This window comes from Papaver somniferum, chromosome 1 (genome assembly GCF_003573695.1).
Source record: "Papaver somniferum cultivar HN1 chromosome 1, ASM357369v1, whole genome shotgun sequence".
NCBI lineage: Eukaryota > Viridiplantae > Streptophyta > Magnoliopsida > Ranunculales > Papaveraceae > Papaver > Papaver somniferum.
This window is the reverse complement of record NC_039358.1, coordinates 39,485,217-39,501,047: the sequence shown is the minus strand read 5'-3', so window position 1 is coordinate 39,501,047 and position 15,831 is coordinate 39,485,217. Positions and strand designations below refer to the sequence as shown.

At 37.4% G+C, this 15,831-nt stretch overlaps 1 protein-coding gene and 1 long non-coding RNA gene across 2 annotated transcripts; one reads left to right on the top strand and one right to left on the bottom strand.

Moving 5' to 3' along the window:
• Positions 1-8,681: 8,681 nt before the first annotated feature.
• On the bottom strand, positions 8,682-10,358 carry LOC113327956. Its single transcript, XR_003349255.1, has 3 exons — positions 9,729-10,358; positions 9,547-9,641; positions 8,682-9,202 (listed from the first exon to the last, which is right to left on the bottom strand). It is a non-coding gene; the product is annotated as an uncharacterized LOC113327956 (long non-coding RNA).
• A 1,875-nt stretch (positions 10,359-12,233) lies between these two features.
• On the top strand, positions 12,234-14,259 carry LOC113327950. The gene is made up of 5 exons (XM_026575058.1): positions 12,234-12,371; positions 13,082-13,158; positions 13,257-13,348; positions 13,459-13,533; positions 13,636-14,259. The coding sequence occupies exons 1-5, from the start codon at positions 12,303-12,305 to the stop codon at positions 13,953-13,955; spliced, it is 633 nt and encodes a 210-aa protein (XP_026430843.1). The 5' UTR covers positions 12,234-12,302; the 3' UTR covers positions 13,956-14,259.
• Positions 14,260-15,831: the final 1,572 nt, after the last annotated feature.

The window sequence follows — 15,831 nt, the reverse complement described above, 5'->3', positions numbered from 1 at the left end:
TTCAACGTACAGGCATCTGAGCATCGACTAAGCTCTGACTAAAATGGTGCAAATGTACTTAGCAATAATGCACAGACCAGCATCTGAATGCACAAACGAGCATTTCAGAGCACGAAGGAACGATAAACCTATGCAAAATAGGAAGAAAAATAATAACAATAAAATATTAACAAAGGCATCAAGGGACTGGGCTCACCATCCGGCCAGTCACGCCTCGACCATTCCCACGCCCAATTTTATATTTTATCATATTTTATTATTTTTCCCTGATCTCATGAAAATCCTCTCATTTGAGCAAATCTCTTTCGTTTCAAGGAAACTCCCAGTCCCATGGTGTTTCCACACGTCAAGGAAATAATAAAATTAGGAAAAGGTGTCGCGGGACCAAGCCCACTAACCGGACGGCCATGCCCTGGCCGTGACCGGTCCCAAACCTCACGGTTCCTTATTATTTTATTTCCCTCATCCTATGAAAATTCCCTGATTTCATGATTTTTCCCTAAACCCATGAAAATATATTATAAAATTAGGAAAACCGTGGGACCGGACCCTAGCCGGCCGGTCATGCCCTAGCCGGTCCAACACACCCCTTATTTTATTATTATTTGTTTTGTTTTGTTTTCCTCATTCCATGAAAACTCCCTGATTTCAACAAAATACCTTGGTTTCAACAAAACTCTTGATTTTATGAAAATTCCCTAAAATCATGAAAATTACATAAAATTGGGAAGAGTTCTCTGGGTCCGTGCCCGTTGGCCGGCCGGCCATGCCCTGGACATTGCCGGCCCCACACTCCATCATTCCCTATTTTATTATTATTTTATTTCCCTAATCTCATGGAAGTTCCCTAATTTCATAAAACTCTCCAGTTTCATGGAATTTCCCTCAATTCAGAGTAAATACATAAAATTACATAAAATTGGAAAGAGTGCTCTGGGACCGGGCCTGTTGGACGGCCAGCCATGCCCTGGCCATTTTCGGTCCCATACTCCATCATTCCCTATTTTATTATTATTTTTCATCATCTCATGAATTTTTCCTAGTTTCAGCAAAACCCTGGATTCTGCATATTTTCTCAAAATGTTGCTCAAACGCACACCGGAAAATATCAAAACTCTCAGGACTGAGACATGAACGTCGTGGAGACACGGGCATATCCCCTTGACCGACCAACGGTGGCCCTAGGGCTTGCAAATGGCCGATCTCACATGTTTTAGTTATTTTGACCTAATTTGCTCAATTGCCCGTATTAGGTCCAAACTCTTTTCAAACAATTGAGGGTTTGCTCAAATGACCATTAATTGGTCCCACGACCACCAAGGGCCGGTCTCATGACCTCTTGGTCGGTCCCTCATCTTTTCATATCATAGCTAGGTTTTACTACCTCTCGCTCACACGAGCATTATTTTAACAAATGATTAAACCAGCATTTAATCATTCTTTCACCAACTGGTCCTCAAGAGGCTTTGGTATTTTGCTCATTCGAGCATCTGGGAATTACATGGTGGACTTATCATCCCATGTAGCCGGTCCCTGCTTCACTCTGCGATTGATTTTCAATAAATCATCAATTCATTAAAATTAGGGTTTTGAATCCAGAGCTCTGCAAAACATAATTCTGAGCAGATTCAAATACTGATAATTTTATGTTGATCCCATAATCAACACTTTTATTTATTATGCTCGGCCCAGCAATCAGTATCTTAAATTAATATTTTATTTGGTCCTGCAACCAACAATTCATCAAACGAGCAATATTTGCTCAGACCGGCAATATTTGCTCAGATTAAAGAATATTGGTTCAACTATCAATATTCAACAATTCAGCAAATATGGTTTACTCAGGTTATCAATATGACAATGATACTTTTCCTCAGCAGGCATGTTCAATCCATGAGTCTCAGAACATTTTCAAATTATGTTCAACTCAGAAATACAAGGACTCATTGTCCCATAAAGTCACCAACTGACTCCACAAACACGAGATATCAATCGTGTCACATGGGGGGATATTAACTAGGGTTTTGGTATGGCGGTCTACGGCACGTGTGTCTAAGCACACGACGAGAATGTGAGCAAGTCGTGCAATTAGTTGGAAGAGTCAGCAAAGTAGTGGGTGGAAAATTAACCAAGTCTCCGCACGATGAGTAACTGGTTTTGACATGATTTCCCACTTCCCCACTCTCTGACTCCAGCAACTGTCACACTTCATGGGATCATGGTGTTTTCATTTTTGCAATATAAAAGAAATCTGAATCATGATTGAAAAGGACAAGGAATTTCTCGGCAAGTTCATACAGACAATATTTCGTCTACACGAACTTATCGTCTGAGCAATCACTCTCAATTGAGTAAACTTCAATCGTTCAGAACTTTCCTCCGCTGAATTCACAACACACCTACAATCTCAGATCACCATTGATCCCGCAAATTTCTCAGCTTCCCTCCTACAGATCAACTCATCCTCTCTTGTGACCAAATTGACTCTGGAACGACCATTGTTCTTGGTTTAGGCCGGAGTCCTACAGATTGATCTCTCGAACTTAAAGCACTCACTTCTTGCAGTGCATCTGTGTGAGGTTCAACATTTCGCTCGGTTCAAGGAGTCTCCACACAAACTTCTCCTCAATTCCGTAAAAACAAGCAAATCGTTTTTCACCATCTACACAAGTACTCCAATGATTCCAAAGGTTGTAAGTTTAGCACCATCGTTAGTTGATGATCCGTAACGATAACAATGAGAAAACAAATGCCCTCAATCATCGTTATGCGGTGTCATAGTATTATCACACAACATCAAAGTTCAATTGTATCACAACTTTGACAATAACATTATGGTGATATGTGTCACTCCCCCTTAGTCAATACTTCATCACGACATGAAAACCACTCCCCCTTACATAATGATCCGTAAACCATATGTATTTGTAGTATCACACTACATATTAATTCTCCTCCTTTTTGTCAATATAAATTAGCAAAGGTATGAAAACTAGTGGGATCATAATGAAATTTTCATAGAGATACTTTATGACAAAAAGATAATACCATATCAACTTATTTAGATGCCATCATAAAGCGGAAGCTAAATGCATTCATCAAGGAGTTTATAAAGATACAAGATAACCCCTATAATATTCCACAGCCGCACTCCCCACAAAGATTTGGCAATTAAGCACAAGGTCAAAAAGAACTCTCCCCCATAAAATGTCATTCCCGAAAGAACAACAAAGGCGACCTTACTTTCACAAGAAAAGAAAGATTTCTTTGGACATAACCAAATCACATGAAAATATGAATTTGAATCCAAAGTATTCAATTGAATTAACCACAACAGAATCCATGATTAATCCAATTGAAAAGCACAACTAAATCAACCACAAGAAAACCCATGATTAATTTAATCGAAAATCATAACTAAATAAACCAAAAGAAAACCCATGATTAATTCAATCGGAATATACAACTAAATTAACCACAAGAAAGTGATCAATTCAATTGGCCATGCTCGTCATAAGAGAACTTACGGAGCAACAACTAAATTGAACACAAGAGAATGATCAATTCAATTGGTCATGCTCAAACATAAGAAAACTTACGGAGCAACACAGTATATGCACAAAAAAGTGGATCAGAGATTGACCAAATACTGTGGAATAAACAAGGATTCATTCTATTTTTCATCACTATTTGCATAATGACATGTAATAGACTTAATCCTTGTAAACAAAATTTTAATCCTTTCTTCCATCAAAATAATGACATAAAAGGCTTTAACTTTTGTTTGTCAAAAGTTCATTCTTTCTTTTATCAACAGATTCATATCGACATATAATAGAGATAACTTTTGAACAAGTATGGGACAGCCATAGGTTCATGGACGTAAACAACATATCCCATAACAATTTGCAATATATCGAATCATAAAGATTAAAATTGGAAAAAATTATCTTCCAAATAACTTAGAATTTAAATAAATAAATCTGAAAATAATGAAGATGAAAATCGTTGGACATAGCTATGTGTACACACAATAGTGGCTATTCCAATCCCTAGTTATTCTTCTAGAAACACAAAAAGAAGATTTACTGGACATTGAGACCTCTGAAGAATTTTTTATCGTCCCCGAACTCCTTGTCGTCAACATCCATGGGAACATAAGATTCATGGAGAAAGGAGTCAATTCCAACAAACCTTCTAGACTGATTATGTCGAATCAGGGCCTTTTGAATTTTGAGAGTTCTCATAACAAAAGACTTTATTTGCTGAATCTCCTTCCTTGTTTCCTTCAACTCTTCAAGAACATCAGAAAACTTCTGAGAATTTGAAGGAACAACTCTTGGCTTCCTCACGTTCCTTATTTTTCTTTTCAAAAGTTGGAGGCAACGTAGATTTCTCTTTTTCCTTCATGATTGATGGCTTAACAAACATATTAACATCTTTTCCATCAAAACACATGATGCTTGGAGTTTTCATACGTGTATGAGTTTGTGAGAGAAATCACAATTTAAACACAACATGCAGTCTTTAAGATGAAAAGAGTTTCAGAGAAGGAAAAAGGAATGTAGGGTCACTGAGACAAGATGCACCAAAACAACAGAATCAAGTTGTGTCGCGGTGAACAACAATTTGTCCACCATAACCTTTTTGAATGGAATTCATAGAACCCTGTCTATCAGAATGTTTAGACCAAATTCTCTTTTCTAATGGTCTTGTCTTATCTTTGGAAACCAACTTCTTCGAAGAGGATAAAATCTTACATACCTCAGCAGTTTTTTGAACAAGTTTAAGCTTCGCTCTTCATTGGAGTCTCTTGACATGTCTCATCTTGTTTTTGTACACTTTGACAGTTCATGACCTTTAATTGAGCAATAAGAGCATGTCAACGGATAAGATGATTCATACGCCTTAGATGTGCAAGATGCTAGGCACAGAGTGGAACCTGAAAAATCAGACAAAGAGTTTCCAACAGAAATGTCAATTTTTTCTTCCAGATGGGTTGAGTCTTCTTCCGGAAGAATATTGAGATTGATGTATGTATTGCTACAATTATCAAAGTCAATATCTTCACAAAGAAGTGAAACACTTGATTTTTCGTCTTCATTAGAATCATAGTGATCAGATATTTCATCAAGAGTTGCAGCAAGACCTTTGTTCCCAGTGTATTTTCTACAGTTCGGGCACTCATTTTCAAAATGACCAAAACCTCTACACTTAAAGCATTGTGGCATGTCCCCGTCATCAACCTCGTCAGCATCCCTGTTTTTAGGAGGAATGCGACTGTGAGGTTTAGTTGTGACCTAGGTTTGTCTCTAGAAAATCGTTTACTTCTCTTCAATAGAAGAACTCTAAACTGTCTTGTGATCAAAGAGACTGACTTTCCAAGATCTTCATCTGATGAATCAGTCTCAGAAAAATCATCCTCAGAGAGACAAACACTTTTACTTTTGTCAAGTAATTTAGTGTTTCTTTGTGCTTTGAAAGCAACATCCTTTCCAATTTTGGATGTATGCTCATGATCAAAGATCTTTAGCTTTCCAACCATCGTATTTCTAGAGAGAGCATCAAGGTTATTTCCTTCAACGATGACATGCTTCTTAGAATCGTATGTAGATGACAGCGATGTGATAATTTCATCACAATGTCCTTTTCAAGAATAGTCTTACCCAATGCAAAAGATGCATTAACAATTTCAGACACTTTGTGATTAAACTCATCAAATGAATATTCATCTTCCATATGAAGGTTTTCCCAATCAGAATTTAGGTTTTGAAGCTTGGCTTCCTTTTCACTGGTATTTCCTTCGAATACGGTTTCTAAGATATCCCAAGCATATTTAGACCGAGTGCACGTAGTCACATGGTGCTGAAGATCTGGGGTAATGGCATGTATGATGGCATTCAAACCGTCGGAGTTTTTCTTTGCAACAAGTATCTAGGCAACATCATATACACCAATGCTCTTTGGAACGGTTGCATTACCTATTGCCAAAACGGGAGCCTCATAGGCATTAACTACATAAACCCATGATTGAAAATCACGCGCTTGAAGAAAGGCACGCGTAGCAATTTTCAAGATATTGAAATAATCTTTATCGAAACATTCCAAGTCTTACACCAAATGACTGTATCACACAAACCATGTAAGATGTTACTCGGAAATTTTCTCATGATATAAGATGAACTTGGTCGAAGCGAAAGCTTAACAACACATATTTCGAGAAATATGTAAGCGAGATATTCTCAACTCGAAATCTCAAATGTGTATATAGAAAACTATATCGTAATACGACTTATGTCTCAATATAGGAGATAGAGTAGAAATAGACTTTCCAAGTGATAGATGAGTTTAAGTTTCCACATACCTTTTGGCGATGAAGTTCCACAAGCTCTCCTTAGTAGTTCTTCGTCTTCAAATGATAAATGACGTGAAGTCTAAGCTCAACTACACGAACTATATCCTAGTCCGAGACATCTATAAAAGACTTATAGTTTTGATCACTAACATTGACAAACATGCTTGAGATAGCAACGCATGCGAGTTCGACCGAGCAGTTCTCTAACAATATCAGTTGCAGAAGGTTACATTTGGAATTATTTTAGCTTGGTCGCACGTGTTCTGCTGGTTTCTGGACGAGCGGATAAAAGTCTGGTCCAAAAACATGAGATTAAATTTTTGGACCAGCGATTAAATTTTTTTTAGGACTGGACTAGACATTAACTGGGTTATCAAACTGGATTAACTAGCCTAGTTTTAACAACTCATTCTGTTGGATGTCAATTCAGAGATAATCGTATATTGTACTGATGCGGGTGAGGCCAGAACCGGTCGAACCCGGTCCATGCTCACACCCTAGAGTTCGTCGTATCAACTTGGTTTGGGAAAATTAGGCGCAGGCCCAAAAAAATAATATTCTCATTGTCAGGCCCACAATTAATTTTAGGTACTGTGACACCCATAATTATTTCCGTGACACCCATAATTATATGAAATTATTAAAAGAGTTATTTTGTAAATGGGTCGTAAGTTTATGACCTAATTAGGGTCTGGGTCGTAGAACATGCATTTGATGCATTAGGGTCGTAGACTGACTTTGACTGTTTGCTTTATTTACTAAATTACCCTTGTAAAATAATCAAATGACATTATATCCTAATATCTGTTAGAAACTTAACAGGGAAAAATTAGTGACATTTCATCGAATATGTAAAGTGCATTTTTTGAAAAGGAAAACAACAACCAGTAGAGATTTGAGAACCCCTACGACATACTATTTTGCACACCGTAATATGTACACTTACATGTGTGCATGTATTACTACGAATCTGGTTAGCTAGTTCTTAAAATATATAGGGTTTTAAATATGCTTGAAGTTTTGGGGTTTTGAGATAGGAGGATTCATAGGTGAGGCTCCGAATTGAAGAAGTAAGAAGATGATGGAGGAGAAGCTTGGTTTTTCATAAACTTGGTCTTGAAAATCAGGACCAAAATGTAGTCTCTCTGTTAAGCCGTGTTCTTTCCACTCTGCTCTCTCTATACCTCGATTTTCATCATCTAGTGCAAAAAAATAAAAAAAAAACTAAAACATGTTGTTGCTATTGTTGATTAAAGGTTTCAACGGATTCATAAGCTACATGAGTTTGTAGGTGATTAGAATCTTGGGCTGGAGTCATATTCAATCCAAACTGGTTTACTCCCTCTCTATATCGATCATTATTCTTTATCACTTTTCTTCACTTCCCATCACGTCTCAATTACTTAAAGACGAAAATCATAGATCTGCAGTAGCACAACTATAGATAACATTAAGATCGAACGAGTCGCACATGAGGGAAGAAGACGGCAAAGGATTAAAGAGTTGTAGATTTTGACTATATTCAAACAGTCAATCCAAGTCGACTAACAGTCAGGAACTTTGGCAAATTTAAAAAATCAACTAACAGTTTGCTAAACGGTCTCTTGTTAGTCTTCGACCCTAATGCATCAACGGCATGTTTCACGACCAGACCCTAATTTAGCCATAAACTTACGACCCATTTACAAAATAACTCTTATTAAAAATGTCTGCATGACGGATTATGCATCCGCATGACGGGTTATGCATTAGGGATATAATTGGCAACGCAACTTGGATATAACATATCTAAAAATCCGCGTTTTGGAATTTTACAAATTTTATATCGTTGGAAATCTTTTTAAAAGAGCTACGTAACGAGTAAAAACAACATTATCAAATTTATGTTTTTCACGAAAAAATCGGAGGTGATCATCAGTTTAGGCAAAATTTCAAAAACTGATTACATAACCATTATGCAGCCACCAAAAAAAATGCGTAACACATTCTACAGACGCATAACGAATTATGCAACCATTTTCTCGACTGCTAACAAATTATGCATCTGCATAACTAAGTTATGCATCTATAACAAGTTATGTAACCATTGTTTTGGCTGATTTTAGTGTGTACATAAAAAATTGATGCATAATGCAGTACGCATCCATATTTAAGGATGCATATCAGGTTATGCATTTATTTTCTCGATGCATAAAAGATTGTGCAACAATTTTCTCGATGCATAATGCATTATGCAATCATATTTTCACGATTGCATAACAGGTTATGTAGATATTATTATAGGTGCATGACAAGTTATGCAACCTTATTTTTTGTTGGTTTCAATACTAAGAAAAAAGTAGCTGCATAATACATTATGCGCATAACACGTTATGCAGACAATTTTGTAGCTGCATAACAAGTTATGTAGACATCTTTTTAGTTGCATAACATATTATGCATTAATCTTTCTTAAAGGTATATTGTCGGCCACAACACCAATTCCTTTTCTAAAAAACCACAACACCAGTTTCCATTTACTGACGAGTCTCGCAAAAATGTAAACACCAGCAAGACAATCCTCCTCTAACCAAAATAAGTTCAGACCATCCCCAATCCAACACATCCAGCCGACCTTAGAAATCAAATCCACCACTGCCATACTTAATTCATTCATCAAAGACGATTCCATTATCTGCCATTTGCCAACCAATTCGAAACAATTCAGTTGAATAACAACCCCATCTAACTCCAATTCCATCTCCGCCTGGCCACTGCAAACTTCAAGTCTCTTCTATTAGGCAAACAACAACAACGAGCTCTTCTTTCAGCTTCAGCAAAAAAAATATATCCTTTCTTCTTTTTGAACTGAACATAAATGTTTCAACTGATGTTAGAAACTTACTGTGATAAGGCTACATAATCAACAAGAGCTTGTAGTTCTATTATGTCAAAAACAGTGGTTGGAATGACGTATTGCAAGATGTAATCATTTATTCCATCTAAGGGGTTGATCAAAAGTATCATTCCAACACCACCACCATTTCTTAAAACTTCCGCTCTCTTACTACCACCTCCACTACATACCACTATCTTCCCCTTAATCAACTTATGGTCTAAGGTGACGTTCTTGCATATACTTAAAAATAGACAGAAAAAATATCAGAAAACAGAACTAATTACGTACACATTTATATCAAAAATATCCGTACCTTGCGTTTCCTGCGGTAACACCTTCAGCAGCTGCATCTTCAGCAAATATTACCGGATGAAATTTATCCATCTTTAATGGGTTTATAGAGTTTTCCTGAAAAATATTGAAGTCCCTCATAAGAGGATTCGAGCACGACATAAGTATAAATGTACTATGTTCATGATATTGATCAAAACTTACCTTCAAAATACGTGAATTCCCAAGGTGGATGTTGGAATTAAATTCCTGGTCGATAGAGCTAGCAGCGACAGTTAAGAGCCAAGGAGCGACTTTTGTTGTAAAATCACCTTAATTTCGTCTCCCAACTGAGTTGGTTGCGATAATTTCTCAAACAGATCAAGCCCCCTTGTTAATTCTCTGATCATCTCGGCTACAGCATAAATTCCTCCCAACACCGTATGTACTGCAACCAACTGATGCTCCTTTGTTTGATACATATCAGAAGACCCAAATTCATTTTCATTATTATTTGAACATATCAGCCATCACCAGCTACCCAATACCTCCATATTCTGTTGATGTTGTTACTGCCGAATCCCTTTAAAAATCGGTTTATGTTGATCCAAGTCAAAGTGTTTATGAACCACTAAAGCTTGTACTCACAGACGAGCAAATCAGGATCTAGTTTCCTTCTCGATCCACATCAATCAGATCTCAAAAAGAATTAACAAAAAAAAAAATCTGATATCAATCACCGTATGGATTTCAAAAAAAAAAAAATGTGAAAATCAATGTTGTTCTGCGACTGATCGAATAAAAGCCTTCTTCTTCGATTAAAAGACTGAAGATTAAGGAACAAAGAAATCAACAATAAAAAAAAGACAGAAGGAAGAAGAAGAAAAAAATGGGCAAAAAAGAAGGAAGAAAAATTACATAACGCGCCAGGTAGGGGCCGAACCTACGATGCTTAGGAAACAGACGCTCTATCCACTGAGCTACAGGCGCTTGTTGTTACGGGATCGGCTCACTTTTGAACTCGAACGCTAAATTGTTTATGCTCACACTCTAGAACTACTGTGGTGACTCCCGACTTGGCAAAATAGGCAATATATGGGTATAGTTCGCTACTTACGGGTTTTTGAATTACTTGAAGAGAAATCTCTTGCACTTTTCTTCAGTCAAAAAATCCCTAACACCGAACACATTCTCTTAGTTAATCTGCTGAAATTCTTCTTTGTTAATGGAGGCGGCGCGATCGAAACTTCTTAGAGATGCTCTAGGTGTTTGGAGAGCTAAAAAATCCTGTGTAAGTTTATACTCCGTATTTGTCTCTGATTTGCGGTATCATCTTTTAATGTTTTGTTGAAAAGTGATTTCGATTCTGTGTTATTTTGTGATGATAATCACCCACCAGTATGTTTAGTAGGATTTTCTGTTAGATGCAAGGTCTAGGGATTTCTTAGATTTTTCGAATTTAGTGATATGATGGTAGAGTAGAGTTGTTGTATTAGACGCTAGGCGAGACAAGGCCCCCAGAAAATGTTTTTTAACCAAATTGCTCAGTCTTTATTTTCGCCTTGGGCGTTTTATTGTATTTGCCTATTTGTTATTGCCGGATGTGCATCTGTAATGAAGGCATGACAGTATTAAGATGATTCATGATTTCGATATCAATTTTTTGTTTGTTGGTGATGTTTTATTTTATGTGAATAACTAAAGCAATCATTTTGTTGTTGTTAGGTCATTGTGAGTTATATATTATACGTTCTCTAGGACCTGTAATCATGTGAAAACTAAACTAATTTCCTTTACCATGCAGCCGCCTGTTAATGTTACAGCAGCACAGCTAGCTGCAGCATCATGCAAGTGCTTCCACAAGCCGGAGGATAAGCTCCGTGAACAAGAACGTGCTAAGCTACGTGAAGGTAAAAAGATGCATATGAAGATGTGTTAAGCTTTCCTTTTCAACTTTTCCTCATCTTACTTGTATATTAATGATCTCTCATTCATGATCATTAAACAGATCTAAAGGTAATAAACGATGATATTGTCAATTCTGAGGCTAAGCTCCATACCTTGTTTGTGAAGTGGCTCGCGTATAGTGAACACACCCATTTTAATTTGGAAGATGAAAAAGCTTTTAAAGAGAGGTTTAGTATTTTTAAATATAGAAATCTGTCGAGGAATACTACTATTATTGTGTTCCTCCACAAGCATATATACTGGAATACACGGTTACCATTGTAAGGCCTTAGGGTGGCATTTTTAACGTTTAAGACAGACTGCAGTCAATGCTGAAATGAGTAGGGTGTCGGCAATATATTCCAGCAGCTCATAATGCGTAGGAGTATGTGTATCCTGCCTGGCTAAAGGGACTAGTATCCGAGTATAGAAAAGTTTGCAATCGATGTTGACAAATCATTCAAAAAAGAAAAATTACATTTAAGCTAAAATTTGATGCACAAAACAAGATGTACCAGGTGCACGAAAATATCTCCAAAAAAAGCTCTCGGACGCGCCGGATAGGGGTCGAACCTACGACTTTCTAGGTAGGAAACAGACACTCTATTCACAAAGGACAAACAGGTATCTAAAATCAAGACAACTAGACACAAAACCGTTTTAACAACACATTCCGTTGGATGTCAAATTTAAAGATCTGTATAGATAAATCCAGTCCATGCACTGCTCACTACTGTGGTGACACCGACTTCGGCAAAATAGACACGGCATAGTTGTAATGGAGTCTGCGCGACTTTTCTTCGATCAAAAAAAACATTCTCTTACTTCTTCTTGTGAAATTCTTCTTTGTTAATGGAGGCAGCGCGAGCGAAACTTCTTAGAGATGTTCTAGCTTTTGCAAGAGCTAACAAATCCAGATTTGTAAGTTTATTGATTTCTTCTATATCTTTTGTTGGAAAATAGATTTCGATTATGATAATAATCACCGACGAGTATAATCAGTGGGATTCTCTGTTAGACGTAAGGTGTAGGGATTTCTTAGATTTTTCTTCTTCTAATTCAGTGATAGAATGGTAGTTGCACGCGATGTTGTGTGAGACGCTAGGCGAGGCGTCAAACCCTTTGCCTCGCCTCAAGCGCCTAGACGCCCAGGAAAATACTGTAATTGTTCACATTTTGGAGCCTTGGGGCGGTTTTATTAGCTAGTCGCCGTAGCTCGCCTTTCACAACATAGAATTTCATCTGTTATGCCCGTACCTCATCTTACATGCATCCTTATTTTTAAATGTTGGAATTTATGGTTGAGTTTATGGTTTGATTTAGGATCCTTGCTTGGGGAAAGCTGTTAATTGTTGTAGTTATTTCATATTGGTTCTTTCTCCTCAAAATTCATTTGTATTAGTGTATTTGCCTATTGGTTATTGCGGGCCGTGTATCTGTGATGAAGGCATGGCAGTGATTGGAGGATTATCAATTTTTTGTTTGTTGGTGATGTTTTTTTTTATGTGAAATACAAACACAATCATTTTGTTGCTGTTAGGTCATCGTGAGTTATATATATATATATTGTGTTTTCGTTCTCTAGGACCTATAGTAATGTGGAAACTAAACTAATTTTCTTTCCCGTGCAGCCGCCTGCAATTGCTGCAACAGCACGGCCTGCTGCAACATCCAGACCGACATTGGGAGCTTTCCCTGGACTATTCAGGTTTTTGTGCTTCCTTTGGGTTTCTACATGCGATGAATGGGTTCCTTGTTGTCAGCTGCTCTTGCTGATTATTATATGCATGTTATGTTTCTGTGCAGCCGAGAACCTTTCATGTTTAAGTGCCCCCCAGAAGCTCCTGTTACTGCTTCTAGTCTGAAAAATGCACTAGGACATGCAAAGCCACATGAAGGTAACTAAAAGCTAGTACTACCTATGAAGATGTGTTAAGCTGTGTTTTTCTCCTTTGCAACTTCTCCTCATCTTGTACTCCTCTAATTATCTCTCATGATCGATAAACAGATCTAAAGATAACCGATGACATTGCCAATTCTGAGGCTAAGCTCCATGAACTAGAACGTAATGAGCTACGTGAAGGTAAAAGCTGCATATGAAGATGTGTTAAGCTTTGGGTTTCTCCTTTTCAACTTTTCCTCATCTTACTCTTATAATTATCTCTCGTGAATGATCATTAAACAGATCTAAAGGTAACCGACTATATTGTCAATTCTGAGGCTAAGCTCCATGCCCTGTTTTTGAAGTGGCTTGCGTTTAATGAAGACACCCATTTTGATTTGGAAGACGGAAAAGCTTTTAAAGAGAGGTTTGGTATTTTTAAGGAAACCGCTCGGTTCATCAACCAACATAACAAAACCGGCTCTCCCACCATTTGCGGATTAACCCCCTTTGCAGATTTGACTCTTGATGAGTTTGCAAGTAGATCGTGGAAGACGTTTTCGAAGAAACCTAACCAGGTTATAGCTGGTATACCCGAGTACATGGATCTGAAAGCTAATTAACTAACCAGGTTATAGCTGGTATTGTAATGTGAGTGTGTGGAGTTTCTAGTTTATTTTGATTAATGGTTCTGTTGGGCAGGTAGTATAGTATTAGTAGGTCTGGTATTGTAATGCGAGTGTGGGGAGTTTGTAGTTATTTTGATTAATGGTTCTGTTGGACAGGCAGTATAGTATTAGTAGAAGTAGTCGTAGTATACTCATCGCAGTAGTAGTGGTAGTGCTGCTGCTAGTGCTAAAATCGTCAGGACTTGAAATGGAACTGTTTGTTGATACTTGATTGTGACTTCTCTAGCATAGTAATGGATGTGAGACCTTTTCTTTTGTTAATGATATCTGTTGTGCAATACTACTACTTGATGAAGATTGTGTTCCTCATAGTGGAATACCTGGTTACCAAGTAGAAGTTAGATGTGCTTCTCCAGAAGTCCAGATTTTTTGCTTCACAAAAAGTCATTTTCTGTTTCTGGAAGTCATTCTGAAATTCTACACCCAAACTGACTTCTTGTTTTTTGACTTGTAGAAGTCGAGAAATTACTTCTAGAAAACGCGCTATTAGTGCCCTGAAAGTTGATGAGTTAAATGGATATTGCATATTGCTGAAATCTGTGTAAACTGAAATTTATCCATGTTCTTTGAATTTGAGCCAAGGATATACACTGCATTTATCAGCCCATAAGATCAGCTTGTGTGGTGATATGGTCCCGAGGAAGTAGTGTTTAGGTCACAAGTTGGTCATACACGCACTTTTATTCAAGAGGAATTTTGTGTACATAGCTGTAAGACGATCCAGAAGCAAGGGAAAAATAAAGCAATATTTTACCACAAAGGATTCTGAAACCGAAATACAGAAGAAAAAGAACAAAAGTGTGTCAAGGTAGTCCTTGCAACGAATGATGAAGAGAAAACAATGGAAATGAGCTTTGTAAAACTAAACTGCAACTTGATACAAACTAGAGAGGACCATCACCGCCTCTGCAGGAATTATTTACTATGCATCAGCATTCTTCAATGCAGTTTCAATTTGTTCAACGAGCTTGTCAGCTGCCAATGCTCCTTCCTGAGAATTCATAACAAGCAATCCAAAATGATTAGCAGAAAGCCACACGTTCGTAGAAGCCTTAAACGAGTACAGTGTGAAGACACCCTCAATTTTTTATGGGGACGGAAACTTTGAAGATTTACTTACGAAGCGATCGCAAGGTTTCCCATCCTTGAATATGATGAACGTAGGTAGTGCCTCGATTTTGTACTGATCAGCAATTTTTGGATACTTCTGTGTGTCAGTCAGATTTTCACCAATTTTTGCAAAAAAGATGCTAGATTAGACCAAAACCAGGTGTAGTAAGGAGAATGCCAGGAAGTAAACACATATTGTTGCAACTTGCTCATTCTCATTCATATTGCCAATGTGCCCCTGGTCATAGTACTTTCCAGCATCGGGTTTTCAATTAAACACCTTGTGTCATGTCACTGATTTTGGGGTTTGTATTTGGTGACAATCACTCAACAGAGGTATACTTAAGTATAACACGTTTTATTTAAAGCGACACACAAAATTCACTAGAGGAAGTTCTGTAATGGCACAAGTCAGTAAATCTCGTGGATTTCAGAGGAACAAAAAGCATACCAGGTAGCATAAAAGTCAACTAAAACAGGCTGCTCGGAATTTGCAAGCAAGTCATCGAAGGAAGAAAATGTTTGTTTCTTTGCCTCAACCTGCAGAATTGCACAACAGAAATACATTGTTATATATTACATGTTGACTTCTTACAAATGCAATTGTGATTTTGTGACTGTTAAATTGCATAATCTAAGAAGTTTTGTCCAAAAGAACTTCCAGTTATCAATCCCACATAATTATAATCAAGCAATTTCA

Bases quoted from the DNA above. Each gene is read 5' to 3' on its own strand.
- LOC113327950 (XM_026575058.1), top strand. From the start codon at position 12,303: ATGGAGGCAGCGCGAGCGAAACTTCTTAGAGATGTTCTAGCTTTTGCA. The intron at 12,372-13,081 runs GTAAGTTTATTG...TTTCCCGTGCAG, and splicing joins GAGCTAACAAATCCAGATTT to CCGCCTGCAATTGCTGCAAC. The intron at 13,534-13,635 runs GTAAAAGCTGCA...ATCATTAAACAG, and splicing joins ACGTAATGAGCTACGTGAAG to ATCTAAAGGTAACCGACTAT.